The sequence below is a fragment of the Fringilla coelebs genome, assembly GCF_963513975.1.
Source record: "Fringilla coelebs genome assembly, chromosome: 3".
NCBI classification, from domain to species: Eukaryota; Metazoa; Chordata; class Aves; order Passeriformes; family Fringillidae; genus Fringilla; species Fringilla coelebs.
Genome location: NC_140030.1, coordinates 57675231 through 57702250, shown reverse-complemented (window position 1 = coordinate 57702250; position 27020 = coordinate 57675231). Strand labels below are relative to the sequence as shown.

Genomic DNA, 27020 nt, shown 5'->3' with positions numbered 1-27020 from the left:
TCAGCCCGCCCTGCTGCCAGCCCGGTGCCAGCCCGGTGCCAGCCCGGTGCCTGCCCGGTGCCAGCCCGGTGCCCGGCTGTGTGTCCGCATGTCCGCCCGCAGCCGTGCCCCGCTCCGCCTCCGCTCATGCCCCGCCGGCATCGCACGCCCGCGGGTCTCCGTCTGTCTGTCCGTCTGTGCGTGCACATGAGAAGAGAGGAGCGAGGGGAGGCGAGACCGCCCCGTTTGTAGGAAGTGCCGGCGGCCGGTGCGAAGCGTGAGCGAAAACTCTGCCATCCCTCGGGCTGCTGCAAGGGGACAGACCACCTCACATAATGCCATCTTTTGATGAGGTTTTGAAGGAGGCCGGGGAATTTGGAAGATTTCAAAAGAGGGTCTTTTTCCTCCTTAGCCAGACAGGCATAACTTTTTCTTCCCTGTTCGCCAGCGTAGTTTTCCTTGGGCGAGCACCAGGCAACTTCTGGTGCAGGATCCCTGGGGCAGCCGAATTGAGTGAACGATGTGGCTGGACCCTGGAAGAGGAGCGAAACTTCACGGTACTGCCCCTGCACCTGGGGAACGAGTCCTTCTCTGGGCAGTGCGAGAGGCTGGATGTCACCTGGGACGCCTCTGCCAGCTGCAGCAGCCCGCTCGGCCGCTCCGGCAATGGCAGCGCGGGCAGCCGGCCCCTCGCCCCGTGCCACCGCCACTGGGTCTACGAACAGCCCCGCTCGTCCATCGTCAGCGAGGTAAGGAAAACACCCACCTCTGACCAGCGGGGTGTACCTACAAAATGGGATTGCCAATGCGAGGGTTGGTGCTTTGCTGGCTGGTTTTCCTTTGCGGATTTATTTAATTCTGAGCGCAAATCCAGACAATGAGCGTGATCGAGTGCCGGCACCGAGCTTTTAGGGAAAGGTGAGCTGGTATGAAAGGTGGCTGTTAAAAGTGCTCATGCAAAGTCGAATGTCCTGCAGAGATATTGCTCTGTCTGTAGAGGAATGTCAGATTAAAACAGAGTTAAATCCTTGCAGCTGAGGCTTCAGGTGCTCAGTCTCAGACCAGCAGCTTTGGTAGTGTAAATTCTATGACCGGGATCAATATAGATTATCTCTTCTCTGTATTTCCAGTATTGAACATGTAAGTTTGCAGGTAATAAAAAACAACAGGTGGCAGACTGCCTATCTGAGATCTGGCAGGAGTCAGCAGAAGTGATTGTGCTTACTAAAGAAGAAGAAGAAAAAAAACCAAAACCACATTTTTGTCCAAAGCTAACATTCAGCTTTTCCTGAATATCAGTGTCAGAGAACATCAGGCTATTATCACTAGTGGTAAGCACTGGCAAATGCAGTGATTTTGTAATGAGGCTGCAAAAGGTCAGTGAAGATGCTTTCCTAGGAGATCCTTTGTGTAATCTGTAACTGTGCCACGGGTGTGCTGTGGTCTGGCTTCAAAATACAGTCTGCACACTAGGAGTGTGTATTTAAGGGTCATTCTGACAGCAATTGTCCCTCGTGCAGTGATGAAAAATCCAAAGTGTGCTTAGAGGGATTGGCTCAGAAATAATCAAGGTGCACTGCAAAATGTGCAGTTGAGGGCTCTGGTTCCTCCCTGTCTCGTGAGCCTCCTGCTGTGCTTTTTGATTCGGTGCTTGCACTGGAGCTGTGTGCTCCAAAACAGGGAGCAGGGCACAGCTGGCAAAGCCCTGAGCAAACACTGACTGGAGATGCTTATCCCCTCCTTCCAGCTCAGCATAGCATCCTTCTCCCATCCCGCTGGGGCTCCTGTATCCTTGTCAGCCTCAGGCTGTCCCGAGCAGCAGCTTTGTTCCCTCAGCACCGTGCGCAACCTGAGCAGCTTTAGGCGGGCTCTGTGCCCAGGAGAGGAGAAATCAGAGCGCCCTGAGCAAAGGTTCAGATCTGGCTTTTGTGTGAGATCTGTGATATCAAGGCTGCTCAGAGGGCTGCAAACGCCATGCAGGAGTTGGTGCCAAACTTTGGTCCCTAATAATGATGGATGTGTCTCTGCCCACGTTGGCCGTGGAAGGCAGGGGTGGGTGGGCACGGAGGGAGGACAACTGGTGCCTGGGAGCTGCAGCCTGGCTCTGGAACAATCCATAGGACATGGACATGGTGGGAAGTTTATACTGCTGCTTCCAAGGTACCTCTGCTGGGGGACTGCGAGGAGTTAGACCTTAAAAATAAAAATATAGAGATTCTTTTTCTGTTGTTGTCCCTTCCCCCCCCCCCTCCTTCAGCCCTGCTATAGGTGAAGGCATGTGGGCTGTGTCCATAAGATCATGCTCAGAGTCCGTTTATGGCAGCACTTTGTGTATCTAACAGAGCCACTGTGATTTTCCAGCAGCTATGGGAAAAAGAAACCAGTATTTATCTTACAGCAATAAATGGGAGTGAATGGTTCAATGTTCTCAGGCAAACACCTCATCCATCTTCACTTTCTTGCTCTTCTCTGCTGAGGAGACCTTTCAGGACCAGGGAAGGGAGGAGGGATGAAGGGATGATTGGGCAAGCACTCCCACCTGTGTCCCCAAAGGTGCATATTGGGAAAACCCTGGAGTAACAGTCTGCCAGGCTGGGACTGTCTCTCCACTCTGCCAGGGCAGCAGGTCCCACCATTGGTGTCACTGTGACTCCTAGAGACACTCTTGCTGGCCAGGTCCACCTCAGATGGAGGCTGCTGGGCTGTGACCTGTGCAACTTGGAACCTCTTCCCAGTTTTGCAACATTTTCTGGATAAATCATATCCCACGAGGCTCAATTTCTTAATCTAAAAAGGAGGCTTGTGGCATGCATGTCCTGACTCAATTGCTCTGAGATCAGCTACTAAAAGGGGCTTGATATCTTATTATGAGTTATATACCCAGCAAAGACAATTTATATCCCAGATTTCATTTAGTCTCTTTTTTCCCAGCTGAGTCTCTAACAAAGCATGACTCAATTTAGGCTCTGTTTAATTAATGCACCAAAGACTTATTTTCTTACCCATCTACTTGTAAATGCTTCATTTTGTCCACGATTGCAGAAATGTTTCTTTCAGCTCAAGATTTCTGGCATGTCTTGTTCAATCAGCAGTGGAAGTGACCCGGGAGACAAAGTCAAAAGGAGGAGTTACAAAACAGTCTCAGGATGTGAGTTTAGGGAGAAAGAGAGAGAAGAGGGGGAAAAGTCAGTGTACTGAAGGAGTGCTTCCAGGCCTATGGCAAGCCCAGCTTCAGAGTGGGTTTGCAGTGTGACAGGGGATTCAGAGGGCAAAAGCAGGCATATAAAGCCTTCTCTTTGGATAGAAGTCATATCACACAGGAGCTGTGGCAGCCAAAACACTAGCTATTGCAGTAAGTTCTGAGCACCCTTCAGAAGCTAAATCACGTGGCTGATTTGTGAGGAGCTGTGAAACAAATGGCTCTGTGGCACCTGACTCCACTGCTCATGCTGCCCACTGGCCATTCCCTCATCTTACAGAGTTGTCTTGTGCAAAGGCACTCACAGCAGCATCAGTAGGAAGAGGCAGAGGGAAACAGGGAGTGTGGATTGATACAAAGCACACACTTCTTTGTGAGCACTGCTTGGGGTGCCTGCTGCATCACCTGCTGCTGCAGGACTCCCAAGTATCAGTGCTGGGGGTACAGAGAGGTTCTGGGAGAATGTACAGGACTTTCCTCCTTCAGTGTTTGAGGAGAAGAGCAAATTGTATTAAGAAATCATCACAGGAGCAACACATGGCAAAGCCAGCTACCTTGTTCTAGTGATGGCAATGCAGTTTTGCTAAAGATTCCCTCTTAACATCTTTTGGTGTCCAATGGGCTCTGAGAATAAGTCCCAGCCTCTGCAGAGACATGGCCAAGGGTCTCTGTGCTCCATTGCTTTAGGTCAGGTTTTTCTGTGAGGGCAATCCAGATTTGAGAAAGTTGTCACTGGTGTTGCACACACAAACCTGCACTGTGTTTGAGTCGAGCAAACAAGACCTGGGCTGACATAAAGGTTTCAAGATATCATTTTGAGACACAGCTGTGCAGAGGACCTTGGCCCAGTGCAATCAGCTCTGGTTTAATTGAGTGTGTCTTGCATATCTCCCTGTGAAGCTGCGTCAGCAGCAGGGTGGGAATGCAGTGGCTATTGAGATTTTTCTTGGAGAGGGTAAATAATCAAGGTAAATCAATTCCTGACTCACACCAGCTGGTGCCATCTGAAATGATGCTGGTCCCACAAGGTGGCTGGCGCTGCTCAGGAGGGAGGGCTGGTGACAGCAGCAGCTCCTCAGAGGGAGGAGGGAAGGGAAGAACTGTGTTTCTGTGCAGCAGATAGAGATGGAGAAACAACTGATGTGCTGGGAGGGTGCAGTGAACTGGGGGGTCACAGCCTCATGCTCTGGTCCAGGGCTTTGGAGGGGAGCCCAGGTCACCCCCTGACACGGAAAGTGTTTTGCCTGCCAAGTCCTGCTGGGTGAGCCTTGGGAAGGACCCATATACTCAGGACACACAGAAGTCAATAAACCTAACTTTTCCTGGAAACTGTGCTGAAGATGGGGTCACTGATCTTTGAGACTGCTGGGCTTTGGCACTTTGCACTATTATCCCTGAGAGACAGATCAAGCACTTTGTGAGAGGGTGGCTGGAAATAGTGTGCAAAGGAAGAACCATTTTCTTCAGACATTTTTGTCATTGGTGACTCCTCAAGGCATGGACATGAGCTACGATTGTGGCTGCAGTGAAATGGCCTGAGGTGGTGGAGGAAAGGAAGAGGGAGATCTGTGTGGTCAGCAGCAGCTACAGCACAGATGGGCATACTTTAGGCAGCATTCATTTCAGCCTTTGTTGGCAGGAGTTGAGCAGAAGGGACAGATTTCACTATGTCCTGTCTGCAGCAAATCTTCACATTGTAGAAGATGCCATTTTCAGCCCTAACAACACTTTGTTGCTGAAGTGTGAGGTCTGAGGTGGACAGATGATCATCTGAGCATAGCCTTTTGTACCTGCTGGGAATCAATCTTCTAACTTCTCTGCTTGCCAGCCATCTCAGAAAATACCAGTCAACATTTGCAGAGAAACCTGGAAGGAAAAAAATAATGTTTGTCTCGTGGTTTTTAGTCCCCCAGAGAAGGGGGACTAAAATGTAAAATGTCAGTCAAACTCAGGGTGGAAAAAGCACAGCTGATCCTTATGCTATCCTCCTCCAAGGGAATAAACAACTCAATTTACCCTCAAATTGTTGATCTAGTGTTGTTATTGGCATGGCAGTATATCCTGCCTTACTTTCACAGTCATGGTGGGATTAATATTAATTAGGGGAGGGAAAAGGGGAAAGGGCACACAGAGAGCAGAGGAAGGAGCAGCGGCTGAATTTCCTATGAAACTCTGACTAAGATTTCTCTGTATGAGCGGGGTGGAGCAGTTGCTTGCAGGGGTCATGCCAGTGGGGCTGTGTTTCTTCCACTGCCATCAAACCCTGGTACTAGTTGAGGGTTCAATATCTTTTATTATTATTTTGAGGACAGTTGCTGCTTTTCCCCCATAAGGAGATGAAGACTTTCTCTACCTCCTTCTGGCTTTGTCCCTGAAGAGACAGAGAAAAAGGAGAAGTACAGAAAAGGCCTTTTGTGGTAGGACACTCAACAGGTGATCCCAGTGGCAGGAACACAAAGTTCATGGGCTTTTGGTCATGCACAGGAGAGGAGAGAAACTTCCAAAGCTTTCAAAACTAACCCGTCCCTCAAGCCCTGAGCCCCAGGGCCCTGGCAGCAGGGTAGGCTGACTCCTCTTGTCCTGGAAGTGCTCAGCTTGAAAGAAGACATGGAGAAGGACAGTTGCTTGATCCCTGAGCATTCTGCCAGAAGCTTTAACAGAGAGCAAAAAAGAGGATAGTTTCTCCCTTTCCACTGCATGCACTTGCAGAGGGGTTGGATGCAGTAAGGATGTAGGAGAGACGGCAGCTTGAAAGGCCGGTGGACAAAAGAAGAGGAGAAGAACTGCCCAGCAACAACTAAGGAACATGTAGCAACAGTCAGCATCCCCCCAGTTTTCCTTAAACTATGAATATCTCACTGAACCATTTGTCACTGGCAGTGAAAGAGTAAACCAAACTCTTTTTGGTCACTTGTATGAAGGCCATTTAAAACGTGTACCTGGGCTCTGGACATGCTGCTGCAATTGGGCTGGGGAATCACTGTAAAATTCTTTATTGAGCATAGAGTTTAATTAACTGTTTTGTAATTTAATTGTAACAGGCAGTAAAGCTCTTTGAAACTCCTCCCCAAGGGTGCTACATTTTGAGGAGCTATTAATGGCATGCTGTGATTTAAAACAATATATTTCTACAGGGAGATGTCTGCTGAAGTGAATAAAGGTCACTCAAGTACCAGGAATTACAAGTTTGTGGTTAGTCTGGAGGTCAAACTGAAATGGAAAATGTTGGCCTTGTTCCAAAGCCATGAAGAAAGGAGAAGTTGCCACAGTTCCATATTTCCCAGTCATTAGTCATGTACAAGCTCATCCAGTTGCCTCTCCTTCTTACAGCGATTGCACCACGGATGAGCTACAGGGAGCAGTGCAAAGCCTCTTCCTTCCCCCAGAGAGATCTCACTTAGGTGGTTTGCTGCTCCTTTAGAGATCAGTTCCTTCCAGTCACAGCACTGCTCTTGTAAATCTGAGCATCTCATTGGTGTCCAAGCCTCAGCAGGCACGCAGACATTCATGGCAGGGTTGCATTTCCAACCAGCAGTGGCTGGCTGCATGGACTGCAGGGCTGGCAGGGAGGACAGAACTGTTTTTTCCATCTGATTAGGACACTGTAGAGAAATGTCTGGAAGGAGCTGGTCCCTGCTGCCTGTCTGTGCTGGCAGCATCTCATTTCTGCTTAGCTCCTCGTCAGGGCTGAGAGAGAAGCAGTGAGGAAGTGGATTGTTTCCCAGTTTGGGCAGTTTTTTAGTCAGCTCCCTAAATGGAAAAGGTGTGTGCCCAGGTGCACAGTGGCTTGCATCCTACACTGGCTAGAAATCCTGTAGGTGGGGCCAGGACTGAATGCAGAGGTGAGCTGCAGGGCTGTGCTGGGTGCCCGCACCAGGGCACTGAGGGGCTTGGCTGGGAGCACAGCAAAGCCAGGAAGGGGACATGCCCTTAGCTGGAGCTGGCCAGCTGAGCTAGGTCACCTGCAGGGTGGTTACAGTGAGCAGTCAGCTCACTGGTGTCTAACAGGGTCTGCTGGGGTGTAGCCAGCGCTCTACAGAACAACACATAGGCTTAAGATCAGGGGAAGAAAACCCTAAGGCTTTACTTCACATTGTCATATCCTTCTCCCCCTGCCCTCTGGCACTGAAATAAATGCTTTAGCATTTTCAGGAGTGTACACATCAGCCTGTGCATGGACAGGTGTGTGAATGTTCAGAAGGAGAGAGGAGGCACCACGCCACCGCCTTTCGTGGAGGCTGCTGGCCAGGAACGTGGGGCGTGTTTGGGAGGGCTGGCATCCAGCACTGACTGGAGGCAGCCTGAAAACAGAGGCAGTCTGCTGCAGATGGCTTTTGTCCACGGGATGCATGTGGGGATAACTTTCATGCACAACCAAGCCAGGTCACAGCTGAAGCACTGAAGTGGGTCTGACAGGCAGCTTGGGTAAAGAAAAGGTCTCTGCGGGGTATGCAATTCTCTTTTAAAGGTTACATTCCCCTCTAAAGGTTATGTTTGCAAATGAAACAACACATTAGCAGCGTGATGACTTCAATGCTGGGTGCTACGTCAAGCAAACAGAAGTGCTTATCTATATCAGAATTTATTTAAATACTCAGAAAGTGACAAAATGCAGGCCTAACTTAGGAGAACAGTTAATGTACTGTCACTAATCTTCACAAAGAGCCCTTAGCTCCTTAGGAAGTTTCCTGTATGGTGCTATTTCCCAGAATATATACAATATTTGACTACATTGTTAGTGTTGAGGTAATTTCAGCTGCTGCATAAATAGTAGGAAATTGCTGTACAGATAAAAGAATTCTCTCTGTTAAAGATACTTTCCCCTTCCTTTCTGGTATGCATTTGTTCTCCTGCCTTCTTTCATGATAGTTTATTTCTTGCTTGTTTACAGTAAAGAGAGATAAAATAATTTTTTTTAAAAAGTGGGTTTTTTTTTAGTTTTTGAAAAGGGGTCAAGGAGAGTCCCAACATCTGTCATCAGCACAGGCAATTACATTGTGTTTTTAAAAAAATCTTCTTTTAATGGTCATTCTAATAAATCCCCACTGTTTTCCAAAGATACATTTTTTGATACCATTTGCTAGCATTGTCATAGCTTCAAAAAGCAAGAGGTTAAGCAGCATTTGAAATCTGAAAGTGCTGCTCCATGTTCAGTCTAATTTAGGGAAGCATTGCAATTGCCCTTGAGTACGACAGCTGAGAGCAGGTTTTATTCTTCTCAGAGGTTTCTGCAGCTCTTGCTCAAGATTTACAGAAGTGGAGGCCAGGTGCTCATAGCTTGACTTGGCTGACAGGCGGCCTCTCAGGCTCCCTGGAGTAATGGGGCTGACATCAAAACCATGACTTTGTTTAACTTCAGTGGAGTGGGGTACCCATCAGGCTGGAGACCTGTGAGGTGCCCCTTGTACATCCTGTGTGATCTGAGAGCTCTGAGACCTCAGGCCTAGATAATACTCTGGGCATTACAGCATGCAGATGGGCTGGGATGCAGCTCAGGCACATGACACAACATTTTAGGGTCTGGAGAACTGTGAATGCCCAAAGAGGCTGCTGTCTCCCTAGCCCAGCCTGTGCCCACTCTGCTCCAGCAGAGTGCTTGAGCAGTGGTGTTGCCATGTGCAGGTGAGCACAAATGTGGCACATTGTGTGTTCTTCAGCCACCAGCACCTTACTGACAATTAAACATTTATCATAGCCACATCTGAAAGCAAAAGGGTCTCTCTAGGTGAATGCTGGCAGCTGCTGTTGTCTGCGGCTTCCTTTGGTCCTGAGGCCTCATTGTTGCAAAGATTACTCCAGGTATGGATTGAAACCTCCCAAATCCCATTTCATCTGCAGTGGTTAAATTTCTTTATTCTCCAGAAACAACTACAGTAATTTCCAATGCCATGCTGTCTATAGAATTACTTCCATTTTAGTTTAGTTCTAGTTTTAGTTCACAGTCCCTTCCTTCCTCTCAACCACTTTTCCCTTCCCTTTGCCTTCTCTCATCCCCACCCCCATCCCTGTTAGTAGTGCTAGGGAGTTATGGGTGCTGCAGCATAAGGAATAGAAAAGTCTGGGAAAGCTTCAGCAAGAAAATACATATTCAGTGTGTCTGCAATTGACCTGAGATCTGTTTTCAGTTTCCTTGGAGACTACATGTTTTTGCTTTTATCTAGAAGAATAACTAAACTAAACTAAACACTAGGAAGAACAACTAAACAAACAGATTTCTATAAGATGCTGTTTTCACTGGCAATAGCTGTGGACCCTTACTCTGCACCAAACAAAGCCAGGACTTTGCCTTGGCACCATATTTAACAGTGCTGTTTGCAGAGGAGCGATTTGCTTTCCAAATCTGGACAATTGATGCATGAAAGGCAGCATCCTCTTGGCGAGGAGGAGCTCTCCCTGTTCATCACCACTTTCAGAGCGCTTGCTATGGGCCCACCAGTGCTTGTTATTGAGCAAGCAAATTGGAGCTTCCCCTTCCTCTTCCTCTTCCCCTTCCCTGTGGACCTATGCAGTTCTGCAGTGTTTTGCCCTGAGGGTGACAAATGACCCACCTGGGTGTTTATGCCTCTCCCTTGCTCCCACAGTATGATCTTGTGTGTGGCAATGCCTGGATGCTGGATCTCTCACAGGCCATCCTCAATCTGGGGTTCCTGGCTGGAGCATTCATCTTGGGCTATGCTGCTGACAGGTACAGTATGAGCTCACACTTTGGCTTGTTGGGAGGTGAAGCCACTCTCAGTATCACCTGCAAAAGGCACGTGTCAACATTTTGCAGGTTAAATTCTCTTGGGATAAATATCTCCAAACTGAGTTAACAAAACCCAGCCAACGTAATCTTTGCTTTGATTTGGGCCGGAAACTTTATGCAATTTTACTTACTGGTCCTGTTTGGAGCTTAAAATGCCACAAAGTGAGCTTTTCTTGTGGTTTCCAAACTTTTCTCTGCACATCTGGACCCAGAAAGGGCAGAAGGACACAGAAACAAAAAAGGAAGCATTCAGAGGAGCTTTCTGACTGATGTTTACTGAAGGATATTTAATAGGCACCATTGATGATTTCCACTTTCTTTTCCTTTTTCAACAGATATGGCAGAATCCTCATCTACCTGCTCTCCTGCCTTGGGGTTGGGATATGTGGTATCATAGTGGCATTTTCACCAAACTTTACTGTATTTTTGATCTTCCGGTTTCTCCAAGGCATGTTTGGCAAGGGAACCTGGATGACGTGCTACGTGATTGGTGAGAGCTGTTACCCTCTCTCTTTCTTGGTTAGGCAAAGTGAAGGATTTTTGGAGGACAAAGACTCTGGCTACATCTGCTTGTCATTCTATATTTTCTTGGGAACAAAGCACTGGCCCTGCAGTCAGCAGACAGAGTAACCCAAATCCACCCAGGTTAAAGCATTTGTTCTCCAATGATTAAGAGGTGAGGGAACGGATTATTCATATATAAAGTTTTTGTTGTTACATAGAAGATCACCAGGATGATAAAAAATGGACAGAGCAAGCCCCAGACAAACCGGATACACAGACAGGGACATGCTTTATTTTGGCAGAGTCTGAATGTCTTACACAGATGCTCAGAGGAGTTAGCTGCTTCTCCTCACTGGGAGGACAGCTTGGCTGGCTGCTTTCATTCTTTAGTTTAGTGTCAAGGCTGGACACCAGGGTCCATATTAGGATTATTATTTTCCTGAAATGGGAAAAGAAAGGGGAAGCTTTGTTAGAAATAGCATCAAAGCAGCAGGGATACAGAATCTCTGGTAGATTATAATTTATCAGTCTATAGTAATGAAGCTCCTTGCACAGCAAGATTCCTTTTGATGAGGAAAGGATATTGTTGTGGTGTCTTGAATGACTGCCAGGTCCAGTAAGGCAGTCATAAAGCAAGAAAAAGCCAGACATTGAGGAAGGCATCCTGCAAGAGACAGGATGCCAGATTTGCTTAAAAACAAAACCAGCCATTTGGTGATCTACTGTTATAACCCAAACCATAGTGATAACATCATTAGGCAAAAGGGCAAAAGCTTGTAGCATTGCTGCTGTCCATGAGGCCTGTGACAAGTGTTTAAAATTCCTGGTGGAAGTTAGATGAATGGGAGCGGAATTGCAACCAGACATAAACACTTACAGTGAGACCTGGGAGCACTGCGGTGATGTACTTGCAAACATACCAGTCTAGCCCTTTTAGTACCTAAAGCCCAAAAGAACCCTGTTTTGCTGGGCTAAGTTACACTGCTGAGCAACTCCTGTCCAAGATCCAGAGAAAGGACCAGAACCTGCTCTTCCTCTTACTTCCATGCACATGGCTTAATTTTAAACTGAGATCTTATCTTGAGACTTTGGAAAGTGCTCTAACCAGCAATATGTTTTATGACAGACCCAGGGCTTCCTTTAAATGGCCAAGCTTTAACAGAAAGGGATGTTTTTCAATGCTCAGATCAGGCTGCCTGACTTTAGGGAAAGATTCAGAGATCCTGAGAACCTCAGGATCACTGTATTACTGCAGGCCTGAGCAAGGTGCCTAACTCTTGGATAGAGTGATTCCTTCCAAAACCCTGCAGGGATCAACTCTTATCTCCTGGGATCACACAGAGTATTTGGCAACCTAACATCTTTTAAGAAACATACATATACAGATCATAGGTTTGTTTGCACCAGGAGGGAGGTTGCTACTAGTACATTCCCAAAGCTCTTGATCTCTGCTTCAGGCTGCCCCAATAACCTCCCTCTGCCTTCACACACAATCCAGCTCTTTTGGGGACAGTGCTAATCAGCAATCCTTAGGCAACAGAGTTGCCCCTGAGCTATGCAGAGGTGATAGATAGTCAATAAAAATGGTCATGCTGCCATATCTCTCTGCATTGCCAGCCAAAACAAATCATTGTTACTTGTAAATTTGTGCCTCCTTTAGCTAAATAAATAAATAAATAAATTTAAAAGAAAATGTTTTCTGTGTGTTTCAAGCCAAGGTAAAACCCTCTGCTTTTACTCTGAAGGTGTTGAAATGGAGATTGTTTTGAAACAAACAGGAGACACTCCTTCATGCATTGCTCACCACAGTTGTGGATGTCATGGCCATGGGATATTGCCTGAAAAACGAGCATAGATTTCAGAGCTATTAGACACATTCACAAAATTAAAAATCCACCAAATAATTTAAAAAACCCCAAATGACAAAAACTAAAACTTTCCTAAAAAATAAACAAACCAGACTGGATCATACCTTACCCTCAGAGCAACCATGATACGGTTAAACTCTCTTCCCCAGAGATGCCTTGTCCATGTTACCTGCTGTGAGCAGCCTCTGCCTGAAGGATCCCCTTGTCTGGGGCATGTGCCAAAACCGCACTGGGGGAGTGCTAAGGACTTCCCACCAAGCACATGATCACGGTGCAATCTCAAACCCCTGCTGTGGCCCTGTGTGGCAAACATGAAGTCAGAAACCCCTCTGGCAGGAGGAGGGTGGGTGAGCTGATGAGGACACGTCACTCGTGTTTGCCCTGGACAGCCTCAGTGACATGCCTACACTGCTGGAGACAAAAATGCTGGGCTAGACACAATGTGGCCTGATACAGCATAGTCTTCCTTACATTTCACCTCTAACAATTTATTTTCAACTTGGGTTTGTTTCTGTGTTATTTATTGTGGCTTTGTCTCTGCTCAGTGACGGAGATCGTTGGTTCCGATCAGCGGATGGTTGGAATTGTGATTCAGATATTCTTTACCCTGGGAATTATAATTCTCCCTGGAATTGCATACTTGATTCCCACCTGGCAGGGGATCCAGCTGGCCATTTCACTGCCCAACTTCCTCTTCCTGCTCTACTATTGGTAATGTTGCAGTCATTGCTCTTGTCGTTATTGCTATTGCTATTTGAGCATCTCGGGAGTCTCCTGCCGTGGCTCCAAGTCTCCAGAGTGGAAGATGTAGGTTAGGAAGAAGATATTTGCACATTGTTGACTTTGTAATTTGCAATTACTTTTTAGTGAATCACAGACATACATTCCTCTAGTTTTTCTGCCCACAGTTTGCCCCTCTGATCAGCCACAACTGGCCCTTCACAGAACCCTGCACTGTTTCTAAGGTTAACTTGACTGAAGTTGGTTTTTCCCTTCAGCCATGAGACCCCACTTCTGCCTCCCATTATCTACTTAGTTAGTTTGACCTTGCTCTCAGGTCCCCTGAGGTGGGCAGTACAGCTGATGAGAAAGCAGAACTCTAAGCCATGGTAAACACCTTTCTCAGTGCAGCAGTCCTGTGGGATGGATCCCAAGAGACTAACCCATGGAGCCTCCTCCTGAACCCTGCTTCCTTAAACACTGCCGGCTGTGAACCTTAAAAGAGTGAATCATCTTAACCCTAGGCCAGCAGAAAGCCACCATCAGTGGTATTGCTTTGTTCAGTCTATGAAAGAAGTATGTTTGTGTGTGTGTATCTTACAGTGATACAGGCAGATGCTTCCTCATCTGCCTGTATGTGTTACTCTACCTGTTTAGTGTTGGCTTTCAGTGTTGCTGTTCTACAGGAACCTTCTTTGCTTGTTGGTTATACTTTTGACAACAAATGTGCAGATGCAATATTAAAATTTCTGATTTTTCAGCTTTTCAGAGTATTGATGTAGTCTCTTTTCTTCTTTCTTGCCCACTAGGATCAAATATTTTACAGAAGGCTGACTGGAAAAGCAGTCCTCAAAAGAGTTTTTGTGCCCCAAAGACTGACAAGTCTGTGTTTTGTGTTAACACAGGGTAAAAGATAAAAGACTTTGGTTTACTTATGATGTTATAAGGTAAAAGCCTTATTTACAACTTTTGTGTTCTTACAGGGTGGTTCCTGAATCTCCACGTTGGCTCCTGACACGCAAAAAGGGAGAGAAGGCATTGAAAATCATGCGCAGCATTGCAAAACACAATGGGAAATTTCTCTCACCCCATTACTCAGAGGTACAGTCATGTGTTTGAGCTAGAGGTTTTTCCAAAGCTTTCTTAAGCTTTGGAAAGGTTTTGGAAGGTTCAGTAGTGTAAAAACGCATTCTCTCCAAGGGATGGGCAGCACTCTTGAAGAGTCACACCGGAACAGTTTGTTGTCAGTCACACAGCTACTTTGTTAATTGCAAGATGGGAAAAATGAACCGGCTGGAAACATACAGGCTGAAAAATATAAGTTTGCAAAACAAGGAATCAGGTCTTTCTTTTGTAACACTCCTACTTTAAAAACTTGTGGGAAATATCAGAAACAAACCTGAGGGGCAATGGTGTTTCATAGCAGTTGCCATTTTATCTGACAGAGTGAGTGGAGACAGCATGATCCACTTTCCTGGCTCCTTTTCTAGAAGTCTCTTTTACAACTGTAAGAGAAAAGGAAATTAGATTTCAAGTATAAATTTGCTACCGTCCCAACAGGGAGAAAATATGCTGCAAAATTCACAGCTGAGGAAGCTCTGTCTGAGATCACTATGCACAAAGTAGCATGACATGTGTTAGAGCCACAGTCCTTTGGCCAGCAGTCGTGACAGAACTTGAAAGGATTGATGCATTTAATGCAAATAATGCTGCTGTGACATTGCAGCATTTGGCTTGTCCTGTGTTGGTAGCAAATGCCTGGCTCTCAGACCATGATTACTGCAGCATTGGACTTATGTTTCAGTGGGAACAGATGTGGTTAACTGCAGTGATTATGGTCCCTTTCAACCCCAAGCATTCTATGATTCTTGTCCTGGGTGCAGCACTCCAGGTGGGGTCTCACCAGAGCAGAGGGACAGATTCTCTTCCCTCACCCTGCTGGCCACGCTGCTTTGGATGCAGCCCAGGCTCTCTGGGACCCAAGTGCACATTGCTGGGTCATGTCCAACCTCTCACCCACCAGAACCCCCAGATCCTTCTGGGCAGGGCTGCTCCCAGTCTGTTCATTCCCAGCCTGTGTTGATCAGGAGTTGCCTGGACCCAGGTGCAGCACCTTGTTAAACCCCTTGTTAAACCACATGAAATTATGAAAGGACATAGGGGTGTTGGAGTGAGTCCAGAGGAGGGCTGAGGAAAGGCTGAGAGAGCTGGGGTTGTTCAGCCCAGAGAAGTGATGTTTCCAGGGAGACCCTAGAGCTGCCTTCCAGTACCTAAGGGAGAGTTACAAGAGAGCTGGAAAGGGACTTTTGTCAAGGGCATGAAGGAACAGAACAAGGGGGAATGGCTTCAAACTGAAAGAGGGCAGTTTTAGATTAGATATTAAGAAGAAAATCTGCACTGTGAGAGTGATGAGGCACTGGAACAGATTTCCCAGAGAAGCGGTAAATGACCCATCCTGGACAGCGTCCAAGGCCAGGCTGGACAAGACTTTGAGCAACCTAATAGACAGTGGCCTAATAGACAGTGTCCCTGCTCATGGCAAGGGAGCTGGAACTCGATGAACTTTAGTGCCCCTTGCAACCCAAATCTTTCTACCATTCTATGAATCTATAGTCTTTTGCTGGGGCATATACACCAGTGGGATTCCCACATCCAGGTCAGAATTATGCAGCACCAAGGTGCCCCAAGTCATGTAGCAGGAAGTTTGTGCTTCTGCACCCTCCTCTCCACATTCAGCCCCACATTCCTACACCCACTTCCTCTCTAAACATCAGCATTTTCAAATCATCATGTCAGAAAGATGTGTCTTTCCTTGTTTTTTCTTTAAAGTTTTATTTATTTTTTTTCAAAACTATCCATGCTCACGACCTTTAGCCACTCACAGCTGTAACAGATAACCTCCACACATCCAGATTTGTACTGGATCTGTTCCTAGGACCTTTTTAATACAGAATCTGTGTCAGGCTTTTGCTGTGCCCAGGGGAAAGAGAGCATCTCCAGGAAGTGCATGGGTAATGGATCAAGGGTATTTCTCCCATTAACTGATATCAGACTTCTCTTTCATGAAGCAGCTCCAGAATTTCAGGCTAAGTGCTGCAGGTGTGGAGGCTCAGGAAGAAGTGAGAGGCATTATTCCTCAATGCACTTGGGCTCAGATTTCCCAGTATGTCTGTATCAATTTCATCAGCCAAGTCTCTTACATGGCTCTGGATGTTGCAGCTTTCATTTTTTGTTGGCATGCAGAAGCCACAGATGACCTTTATATGAAAAAGGATAAACATTTGTTTCTTTTGCTTTGTGAGTTATGACACTGGTGAGGGTCAACGCCAACCAGAACTTATTAAATTAATTCTAAATTATAAACTCTTTTTTTTTCCAGTTGCTCATATTTATCCTATCATGGAGAGTTTTTTCAAACTAATTTTCTAATTCTTGGTCTCTGTCCAAAACCAGAATGAACTGCAACCTTCTGAGTAGAGCTACTTCTTATGGGAATTGGGGATCAAAACCTGTCCCTTTATCTACAGATTTTTTTCCTACCCTATACAACATATCTAGACATATATATTTCTTGCATACATTAACTTACATATGTAAATATTATATACATACACGTAGGTATAAACCTGCATGGCCCATGAAGAATTAAGCATGTGTAGAACTATATATACAAAAAAATTGTGGGAAAACCGATATGTAAGTTTGCTGGAACATGAAAATGTGAGAGAAGTTATAAAGGGCTCATCCAGGGTTTTCAAATCTTTGGAAACATGGGCCCTGTCACTGAATTCCTGACTGCACTGGTATGAATAGCAAAGCTCTCCTTGACTTCAAAGAACAAAAAGAGGATTTTTTCCCCCTGCAAAGTGTTGACTCTCCATAGTGCTTTTTTTCTTCATCTATAAAAAAGTGCTCAGTCATGCTGGGGGTTATTTTGACTTTATTAAGACATAAAAATACAAGTGGCAGTTGTGCTGAATTTATCTTTAGTTCTCTGGAAATCTAAAACCATATTTGCACAAAGTCACAACTGATGGCTGGCAGCCTGTTCTTATAAACAACAGACATGGCAGCTTTATAACCATATTATGAGAGAGTCCAAGAGCAGTGCAGAAACCCAGCAACCTCAGCCTGCCTCACTGAGGACTCTGGCATGCAGCACAAGTGGCAGTGCTTTGAAGAAAACTTTTGGCTCTGGTTACAGAAGAAAAGTGAGAGGGAGTAGAAAGGAAGTTCAAACAAGTGTGGGGTTTCTCTGTCTTACTTACAAAGCTTTGTGTCAGTCAGTTAGGAAAAAGTCATGTGTAAATACACCCAGCCAAATCTCACTGAAAAGCAGCTGTGCTACCTTATGATATAATAAAACAAATAAAGGGTGAAAGCTTTGGGCTCAGCCCTGGCTGTGCTGATGAGATCCTCAGGCAATGCCTTTGGCTTTACCTGTGTTCTCATCATGGATCTGCATCTTACCTCGAGCTGCTCTGTCTTTTCACCCCTGTCTCCCCTCTGGCCTGGGCTCCTGCAGCTCTGTAAGCAGCGAGGGCTGTGCTAATAGAGAGGGGTTTGCTCCTCTCTTTGCCCTCTTAGGCCTCCTCTCAGGAGGGGTCTATAATGGAGAGTTAAAGCAGCAAGGCTGCCTAAAATCCTTCTAAAAATGGCACAGCAGGTTTAACCCCATGTTGCCCACAGCTGCTTTGAGAGCTGATAGCAATCCCAGCTGTGGCTGCCAGTTCTTGGGCAGTATCACGTTTGGTGCCTGCCTGAAACTGCCTCTGCCTTATCTTCCTTGTGTCTTCCTCACTTGCCAAATGACCATATGAAAAAAGGGTTTTCACCTGGCTTGGTTAAAAACTGCTGGCCAGAGTTAAAAACAGCTTAGATTGTAACTAATAACCTCAATGTAGCTAATCCCTTTTCGGCCCTGCTAGTATTCTGGCTCTGTACTATCTACAGCAATGAACTTCAATGGGTAAACACAGGACTCTGTGAAATCCTGCTCTTTTCTGTTAGTGTTAAACCTTCTAACCAGTAGTTTCATTGAGTGTCTCATTGTGATTGTATTGCAGGCAGCTGAGAGCAGATTTATTACACTTTGTAGGCAATATGAGAACCATTAATTCATACTTAGCAGGTTATTTTTTTCAGGGCAAAAGCCATGTTCAGCACAGCGTGTGTGTATTTTAGGACCCTCTGAATTTCACTGGTTGAATATTTTGTAGCACCCAAGCATTGTCATAGATCTGCTCTTTCTCTCACTCCCGTTTTCTTCCTGCTGCCCAGCTTGCTGCCAGTGATGTTCCCAAACCCATTGCCTGCTGCTCAGCCCCTCTCTCCCTGCTTCCCTCAGCCCGCTGCTTTGCCCTGTCTCCTCCTCCCTGCCACCCCTGGCAGAAGGCAATTCTGTACCCAGTGGCCCTGATGTGACAGTGATTGTGTGTTAACTTCCAAGAAAATCAGGTCAACAAGGAGGAAATAATTTTTCCATTCTCAAGTTAAGATTGGGGAATTTTTAAAATTGATTTTTGCACAATCATCATGAAGGAAAGCCCACAGCTATATCCAGTTATTAGCTGTTCCAACACCCATGCACTGCTCTGGAGTGCTATGAGCAGCAAACTGGCTTGCCAGCACCTTTGCTCACTGGACTGGAATATTGCTGATCACTGTATTTACACAGAAACTGTGTCCCAGTGTGTCTCTCTTGTGCTGGGGTCGGGCAGGACCAGCGAGAGGCAGGATGGCAGCAAAGGCAAAGAGGGCTTTATTCAAAAGGACTGCGTGGCTTTTACAGAGAGGTACGATAGGTTCTATTCTATTGGCTAAGTAACAGAAACATCTTTCTCACACACTGTCCTTGAGAGGAACAGAAAAATAAAATAGAAAAACACCACGTGTAAATTCTTTATACTCAACAAGTTATCACATCTTTCTAGCTCCCTAAAACTTCTCACAAGCCGCTGTGAGAAATGCTTGCCGTTTCTCTCTCTCTGTCCCATTGCATCCCCACCAGTTCCTGCCTGACTGCTGACAGCTGGCTCACTTGTCTCCTCAGATCACTATTAGCAACGAGGAGGTCACCAACCCCTCCTTTCTGGACCTGGTGAGGACTCCCCAGATGAGGAGGAACACACTCATCCTGATGTATGCCTGGTGAGTGCCTGTGTCAGTCCAACTTGTTACCTGGGTGGGGGCTCTTGAGGAAAGATACCCTTGTGACTTTTAGGGTCTCTCCAGCTGCTTGCAACCATTTGTTTGCCTCGCAACACTTTTTTCCTTCTGCTGTTCAGGTTCACGAGTGCCCTTATCTACCAAGGGCTTGTCATGCGCCTGGGAATTATCGGAGGAAACCTCTACCTGGACTTCTTCATCTCAGGAGCTGTGGAGCTGCCCTCTGCTTTCCTCATTATAGTGACAATGGATCGCATTGGCCGGCGCCTGCCCTTCGCCATGGGCAACATCGTGGCGAGCGTGGCGTGCCTCATCACTGCCTTCCTGCCAGAAGGTAATTCCCTGCCCTGGGACTGGCTCTTCGGGCCAATGGCACCCCCTGAGCAAGGATAGTGAAACACACAGGGCTGCAGATGAAAGTAAAAGCATCTAGGGATACAGGCAGCACCCAGCCATGGAACAGCACCCCTTATCTGCATGTAGCACAACACCTTGTTTCCCTGGCACATGGAAGAGCCAGCTCTTTGATGGGTTGTGAACAACAGCTGGGGGCCGCCTTAGAGAAAACTTCTATAAAGGCCCTGCACTCTCTGTAAAGCCAAATGCAAGGGAAGAATATACAAACATAAAGGGAAAATACATTCCCTGACCTGGAACAGGCTTAGTGATGTAGGAAATCAGTGATTTTGGTGAGTCATATTGGTAAGCCTTTTCCTTTACAAACAGAACAATGCAAAACACAACACAATGTAGGGGCTGTGGTTGGCATCACAGAGCTTGTTGCCTCACCCTCACTCTCTCAGGGGTTTGGACAATGCTAAGAGGCTGGGAGAAAGATATGGCTTTTGATTAAGCCATTCTTATCTGGTTCCAAGGACAGAGAAAAGGTCTGATATTGCACAAAGGCTTCCCAGCACTTCTCTCCTTTCTTTAAATTGTTTTCCCTGGTTTTTTGGAGGGTTTGTTTTTGTTCTTGTTGTTGTTTGGGTTTTTGTTTGTTTGTTTTTTGTTGGGTTTTTGTTTGTTTGTTTGGGTTTTTTGTTGGTTTGGTGGGTTTTTGTTTTGGTTTTTTTTAATCCCTAGGGAGGCATTTGGAGGTGCTTTGAATTGTATATAGGATTATGCTTTGCCTTACTGTAGCTGGGGACCAGCAGCTCAATGGACATCAGAAAGGCTTATTCCTCCCCAGAACTGTTCCTATCAAAGTGAGGGACAGTCCTGGCCATCCTAAGAGGTTTTAGTTTCTCAAGGTATATCATGGGGCTTCTCTCAGTAGGAGAGGACAGCCTTGGGATTAAGATACTTACAGTTGGACACTTGAGGTCCAAGCCTGCCTTAAAGAAGTCTGTTTATACAGATGAAAAAAACTGCAGCTCTCAGATCTGAGCCCCTTCACACTGTGTTGCTCACACAGTTCGAGTCCCCTGGCAGAGGGAGGATCCACATGGACATCACCATCCCCTTGGGAATCTGATGGACTGAAGGGATGCCATGGAGATGATGTGGATTTGTTTTCTTCTTTCCAGCCTTTGTTTTTCTTATATAGTTTTGAAAACAGAACTCTTCAGGGCAAAAGCAGTGTCTTGCAACATGGGATGAAGTTTGATGGTGGTTTGTTTGGTTGTTTTGGAAGGGAAAAAACCCAAGTGTCTCATTTTTTGGTTCAGAGAAAACTGAATTGTTTTCTTGTTCTTCCACTGAAGGTTTGAAAAAACACAAACACTGCCAGAGCCCCCTCCAGTGGCAGGGCTCCCCTTTGTGCCAAGTTCAGGCTCGGTGTTCCACTTGCCTCCCTGTCTGCCTAGTCATGGTTAGACCATGCAGGAGACTGTCCTCTCCCAAAAGCGTGACAGAAGTGCTTTGTCACATTCCTTGTCACGGGCTTCCAGAGAGCACCAAGATCTCCAGAGAGGGGCTGCTCACAAGGAGAGGAGCAGCTCTGCCCTGCTGTGTGTGAGTGGTCACTGCATCCCTGTTGATGTACAAGGGCTTTCTGCTGATGTATTCAGGGCAGTGGCTGCTCACCAGAGCTTGAGTGGAACTGGGAGAGCTGGGCAGAGCCAACGGGGCAGCGCCAGGTACAGCCTGTGCCAGGTACGATGGGAGGGGAGGATGACCAGGACTAGCATCATTAGGAGTGGCTAGAAACATCACAAGGGGTAAGTGGACTGCTCTAGGGAGAATCATTTTACTGCAGCCTTCCTGGAGGTTTCTAAGTGATGTGTAGACTCAGGGACATGCTTTAGTAGTGGAACAGCAGGGTTGGGGAAACGGTTGGACTCAATGGTCCTAAAACTTTTTCCAACCTAAGTGATTCTATGATTCTGTGCAGATTTAGAGGTACTTTCCTTGGGGTCAGAAGGCTTTGGGAGGTGACTCAACAGTGTTTCTTACAGCATAACATCTCTCAATAGAAAAATACTCCTTTCTGCAGCACAATTTGGATGTGGTCATGGAAGCTTATGATGGTTATTCTCCCACCCATGCTGTTATGCCCCTCCAGCATCTTGAATAATCAACTCTAGTGATTTCTAATTCTCCAAAGCAGCCTCACATGACGTTTGAAAGCAATAAATGCCAGCGCAGATTGATACCTACAGCAGTGGCCTTTCAGTCTGATTTGCAGTGTTCCTGTGGTATAATTTCTGCTGACAGGCCTGGGGCTCTCAGAAATGCTCTTCTGGTGTGGAAGAGCACACTTCATGCAGAATTGTTTCTTTTTGTATGAACAGATATCCCATGGCTCAAAACAACCGTTGCCACGCTGGGAAGACTGAGCATCACAGTAGCTTTTGAAATTGTCTATCTAGTGAACAGTGAATTGTACCCTACAACACTGAGGTATGTCAAAAGCTTCCAGGAATTTTTCAACTTTTCCCTGTGCTTTTCAACATTTCCTATTTCACTGTCTTTTGGTTAAACTTGGCTCTTTCCAGAGTTTCCCACTCTGAATAGCCACTGCCTAATGTGGAAGGCATATACTGAAGAGATAAGTTTGGAGCTAAGTCCACATTCTACTCCTTAAACTGCTGGCTATTCTGTTTGGTAGCACCTCTCTAATATCTGGTACTTTTTGTCTTTTGCAGAAACTTTGGTGTTTCCCTGTGTTCAAGTCTGTGTGATCTTGGTGGGATCATAGCCCCATTCCTGCTTTTCCGATTAGCAGCCATTTGGTTGGACCTACCTCTAGTTATTTTCAGTAAGATTAAATTTACAATATACTTTTGGTTTAAATATCCTTCTCCTAAACAGAGCTTTTCTTTTGGGTCAAAAGCAGTATGTGGCCTTATCTCCCCCACAGAGCAGTGCTTCTCCACCTTTATGCCTAGAGCAAGAGGCTGAATGGCAAACGGGTGAAATGTGATTTCTCTGCACAGTGTGGAAGAGCTCAGGTCTGCTTGGGTAACTCTGCTGAAGGAGCAGAAAAGAAACTATGTGAAGTGCTTTAAGACTGAGAAACCTTTCAGCTAGGTTCGGTAACTGCATGGGAGTCTGTGGCTACACCAGATTTCTAGGAGGTAGATGTGACTGGAAAAAATCAAAATGAAAATGATAGACTAAGAGGGGAAATTTGCACCAGTGACAACTTTAGCTGAAAACAAAATTGGAAAGACAAAAGACTTTAATCTTTTAAAAGATTACCATTATTTCAAGAAAATACATAAATAGAAGTACAGTGTTCACATTACCTAATTATTAAATTCTGCTGCTTCTGAGGGACAGATGAATTCCTTCTGTCTTAAGTAAACAGCTACAAAATTAGAGAGGATCAGAGTGAACTATGCAACACTCAGGGAACATTTGATTTTTGGCTCCAGCCCTTCTATTTTTGACTTAATACATTATATAAATTATATCTATGCAGGAAATGATTCCAAAATATCCATTCCTAATTCAGATTGTATCTGAATGCTGTTCCCCAAGGAGGAGTTTTTATTCTGAACCACATAATTTACTTTGGCCATGGATAAAGAAGAGAGTATTCAGGAAAATCTCAGTGGTTTCAGGAAACACAGATGCATCTACATGACAGAGCCCTTTGAGAAAAGGCAGATTTGTTCTACATGAGAAATACCACTCTGGTTCCCGTGCTGTTCTTATACATTTGCCCATGTGCACTTACCTCAGGTTTTTGACTTCTAAGACCTCCCTTTGTGGAGATCAGGCTGCAAATGAGCTCCTAGCCCTCAAGGGATTTTGTAAAAGGCTAAATTAATGTAACATAGGGGTATTTGATTAGAATAGGTTAATCAGAAATAGCTGATGCACGTAAAACATCTCACTTCAAATCAATCTGAATAAACTCTTCTCAGTGGATAAATGCTGAAAGTGAAAAAAGTAACAATGTTCTTATTGCTTTTGTATTTCTTCAATGTCCACTGTAGGTATTCTTGCAGCTGTCTGTGGCCTCCTAGTATTGCTTTTACCAGAGACAAAAGGAATCTCATTACCAGAGACAGTGGAGGATGTGGAGCAGCTTCCAAGGTATGAGATGTATTTTCTTACTTATACTTGGGTGAGGTTTCCAGGGGATGTTCTCCACCAACTTTACCAACTCTCATAAAGTATTGATGTTCTCCAGTGTCAAAGTAAATTCCCCAGTTAGGTGGATGCCATGAGCAGGTGGTATTTTCCTCAATAGAAACCTGAACTTTGCAATATCCCGAAGGAAGGCTATTAAAAAAATGTATGGTGATAAAACCTGTATTTTTCTTATAGAGACACAAAGCTGTCCTATGCATCTCTGGAAGCAAAAAGCAACAACAGTGCACAAGAGAGGTGCTGCAAAGCATAGTCTGCAACTCTCTGCTCAAAAAAACCAATCATTACCTCAGTCAAAGCATCCTGTGGAGGAGGGCCCCTTATCATGGATGCAACCCCACAATTTGGGAAGTCATTTAAAAGTCACATATGAGATGGATTTATATTTGAAGAGCTTCAGGCACAGCTTTCCCACTCCTGGCACACAGCAAGCCAGACTGCCCTACAGATATATGGGGAATATTTGCACCTTGGCTAAGTAATTTGAGGTCCTAGTGCTATAAATGAGTTTCAAGGAGAGGCTTTGAATATTACATTAACAACTTTTGCCTGATTCAATGTACAAACAAAAGAAAAGAAATTTTCTATGGAAAAAAATAATGTTTTAGTACTGCAGCTTGGACCACAACTTAAACTACATATTTCCCTGGTTTTTCACACTTATACTCCTCTCCCCTTCTGTTTCAACAGTCATTTTGGAAAATGTGGCAAGAAACGGAAACACCGGGACACCAACTCTTACATTTGACTTTTGAAGGACAGCACTGAGCTAAGAACTTTGTTCTCATGCTGGGAATTCATTCTTCACCTGCCACCACTTCAAAATTTGCTGCAGAATATGGATTAAACTTCATGTTTTCATTCTAAGCACAAGGACATTTAATACAAGTAGTGTATTTTTCTATTAATATGGAATAAATACTTTTTTTTTCTGAGTACATTGTTTGCAAGAAGGGACTGTGGTTCTTCACAGAGAACAGAACAGCTTTAAAAATATGGAATGTCCAGCTCAGTGACCTTGTATTTATTTCTGTATCTATTTGAGACCTTTGTTTATTGTTTTGTTAGGATTTGCATTTGTGTGGGAAGGATTTAAATGGTAGTGCTTGTTTAAATGACCTCGAGGAGGAGAGGATGACTATTTTAACCTGTCCTCCTGTGCCCCTGAAGAATCTGGACCAGCAGAAGTTATGATGGCTGAAGAAGGAGGGCACTGATCAGGGTGACTCTTTCCCTGGTTGACAGGGATGGAAATCAGCAGTGTGCATCAGCAGAATCCCTCTCTGATCTGATCGTCGTCCACAGGGACCCTTTCAACAAGTGCCCTTCTTCTCTCCTTGTTCAAGGGCTTTCTGAAATGTGGAAGCAGTCCTCCTCACCTTTCCAGGGCTTCTTGTAGGAGTCAATCCCTGCACAGGGCATTGCACAGGACAGATGGTCCTGCTGCCCATTAGTGCCTTTCCCCAGACACAGCTGGAGTTCATGTGACACCCCTCATCTCTCCAAGGGAAGGGCTTCTGCCTGCTCTCCTCTGCTGAGGGTTTTTTCAAACACCTCTTTCAAGAGCAGGCTGATTTTTTCCTTTGGAAATCATACTCTCTGCCCATCCCTACAAACCAAATTCCTTCTGCTGCCAAGATGACCTGCAATTTCTGCATTCTGTTCATTATCACTATTTGTCATCTTTCTGTCTTGGGGATAATTTTTTTGGGTTGTTGACAAAGATGTTAAGCTGTTACACTGGCAGGGATGAGCCAGGAGCTTTGATTATGAAGGGAGGTAAGTGTTAATTGGTCCTTTGAAGCTGACATGTAACAGAAAAACTCTCTGGCTCTGTGAGCAGATTCCAGGGACAGACTGCCTTTCCCTTCTCCTGTATGACCTTCATCAAGAATTGTGTCCTGGCCACTGACTGGTGAACAATATGCTCCTTGCAGGGAAGAACTTGAAAAGATGTGGCATTCAAAAGGTATCCTGTTACCAACAGTGAAATAAATAAAAGAAAGTTAATGAGATGTTGTAAAGTACCTTATAAACTCACAAAAAAACCATGTTTGGCACAAGCAAATATAGAACTGAGTTTGGAAGGTTCATACCACAAATCAGTAGCACTATGGTCCTGTCAATGAAAATGAATGATCACTGACCCAGTCTCACCATCCTAGGAGCACAGGAGGATTTCCTGTGGTGAGGAATACACTGCACTTTTCAGCAATTCCCAACTCCCCCTGCCTTTTCCCAGCAACTGCCTTTATCACCAGCCCTTCTGGAGGAAAACAGGGCCTTTAATAATAATCCCAGCCTAATGTTTGCACACTTTTGGTAGTTAGTGATAAAGGCCTGTCTTTCAAGGCTGTTTCTAACTTGCTCTGAGGCATAGCAAATGTCAAAGGTACGCTTAGCAAAAGTCAGTAATGACTTAGAGATATGAAACTAAATTAACATCTCACAACATATATGGCTAATCTACAAGACACTGCACAAAACTGGAGCTACTGCTACAAGGAGAAAACTTCTCCTGGACCAATACAATCTTCTGTAGATAGCTGAAGACGATAGCCCAAGGCTGGAACTGGAAGCTATGGGCTTGCACTGGCCACAGGCTGTGTCCCAGTGAAGGCCCCCAGCCCCAAAACTCAGCCAGCCCCTACTGAAGGCACCTTGGAGAACCAGGGTGAAGTGATCACAAGTGATGCTGGTGAGCTGAACCACCCTCTTCCATTTAGTGTTTCTTTTTTGTGATTTTTTAAAATTGGTGTCTTAAACGCTTTAGCAGCTTGAGAAAGATTGCAGAGATCTTTTAAAACCACAAATTTCCAAATAAATGTGAATAATATTTGACAGCTTCTTCAGTTTGTGGACGACTAAAATGCATTGAGAAATGAGAGATTTCAAAGACTTGTTTCCTCCTTTCAGATTATGCTTTGTTTTGCATGTGTTGCTCAAAATATAATGTAAGTGATAAATTTCAATAGGTAATAGTATAATTCACACACATAATATTCAATGGGATAGTGTCAGAAGTTTAAAAATATTTATTTCTTAAAAATTTGTTTTGTAAAGGACAGCATAAAAAAGCCTATGCATATGTTTTGACTTCTAATCTAGTAGTGCTAAGCAACTTCAGGTGGAGTTTGTATTCGGTCACTGCTTTTGTGCTAACTCTTATCCCTAACAGGGATTTTGTAAGTTGAAAAATCCTTCCATCTCTGTGAGACTCTGTGTTGCCTCCTGAAGGTGTAGTGGGTACATAATGTGGTGCATGACCAGCAGTCTGGTAATGGTGGGGTTACAC

General features: G+C 45.2%; 1 protein-coding gene across 2 annotated transcripts; it reads left to right on the top strand.

The window, feature by feature from the left end:
* On the top strand, window positions 1–26333 carry SLC22A3 (solute carrier family 22 member 3). 2 transcript variants are annotated; one of them, XM_084202105.1, is made up of 12 exons: window positions 1–332; window positions 428–728; window positions 9760–9863; window positions 10259–10413; window positions 12841–13006; window positions 13999–14116; window positions 19068–19165; window positions 19303–19517; window positions 21916–22024; window positions 22270–22382; window positions 23569–23668; window positions 24416–26333. In XM_084202105.1, exons 1-12 carry the CDS (start codon window positions 328–330, stop codon window positions 24471–24473), a joined length of 1542 nt encoding a protein of 513 aa, XP_084058231.1. In that variant the 5' UTR covers window positions 1–327; the 3' UTR covers window positions 24474–26333. The 2 variants fall into 2 exon arrangements, with proteins under 2 accessions (XP_084058231.1, XP_084058230.1); XM_084202104.1 differs by having other exon boundaries at window positions 1–728.
* The last annotated feature ends 687 nt before the right edge of the window (window positions 26334–27020 follow it).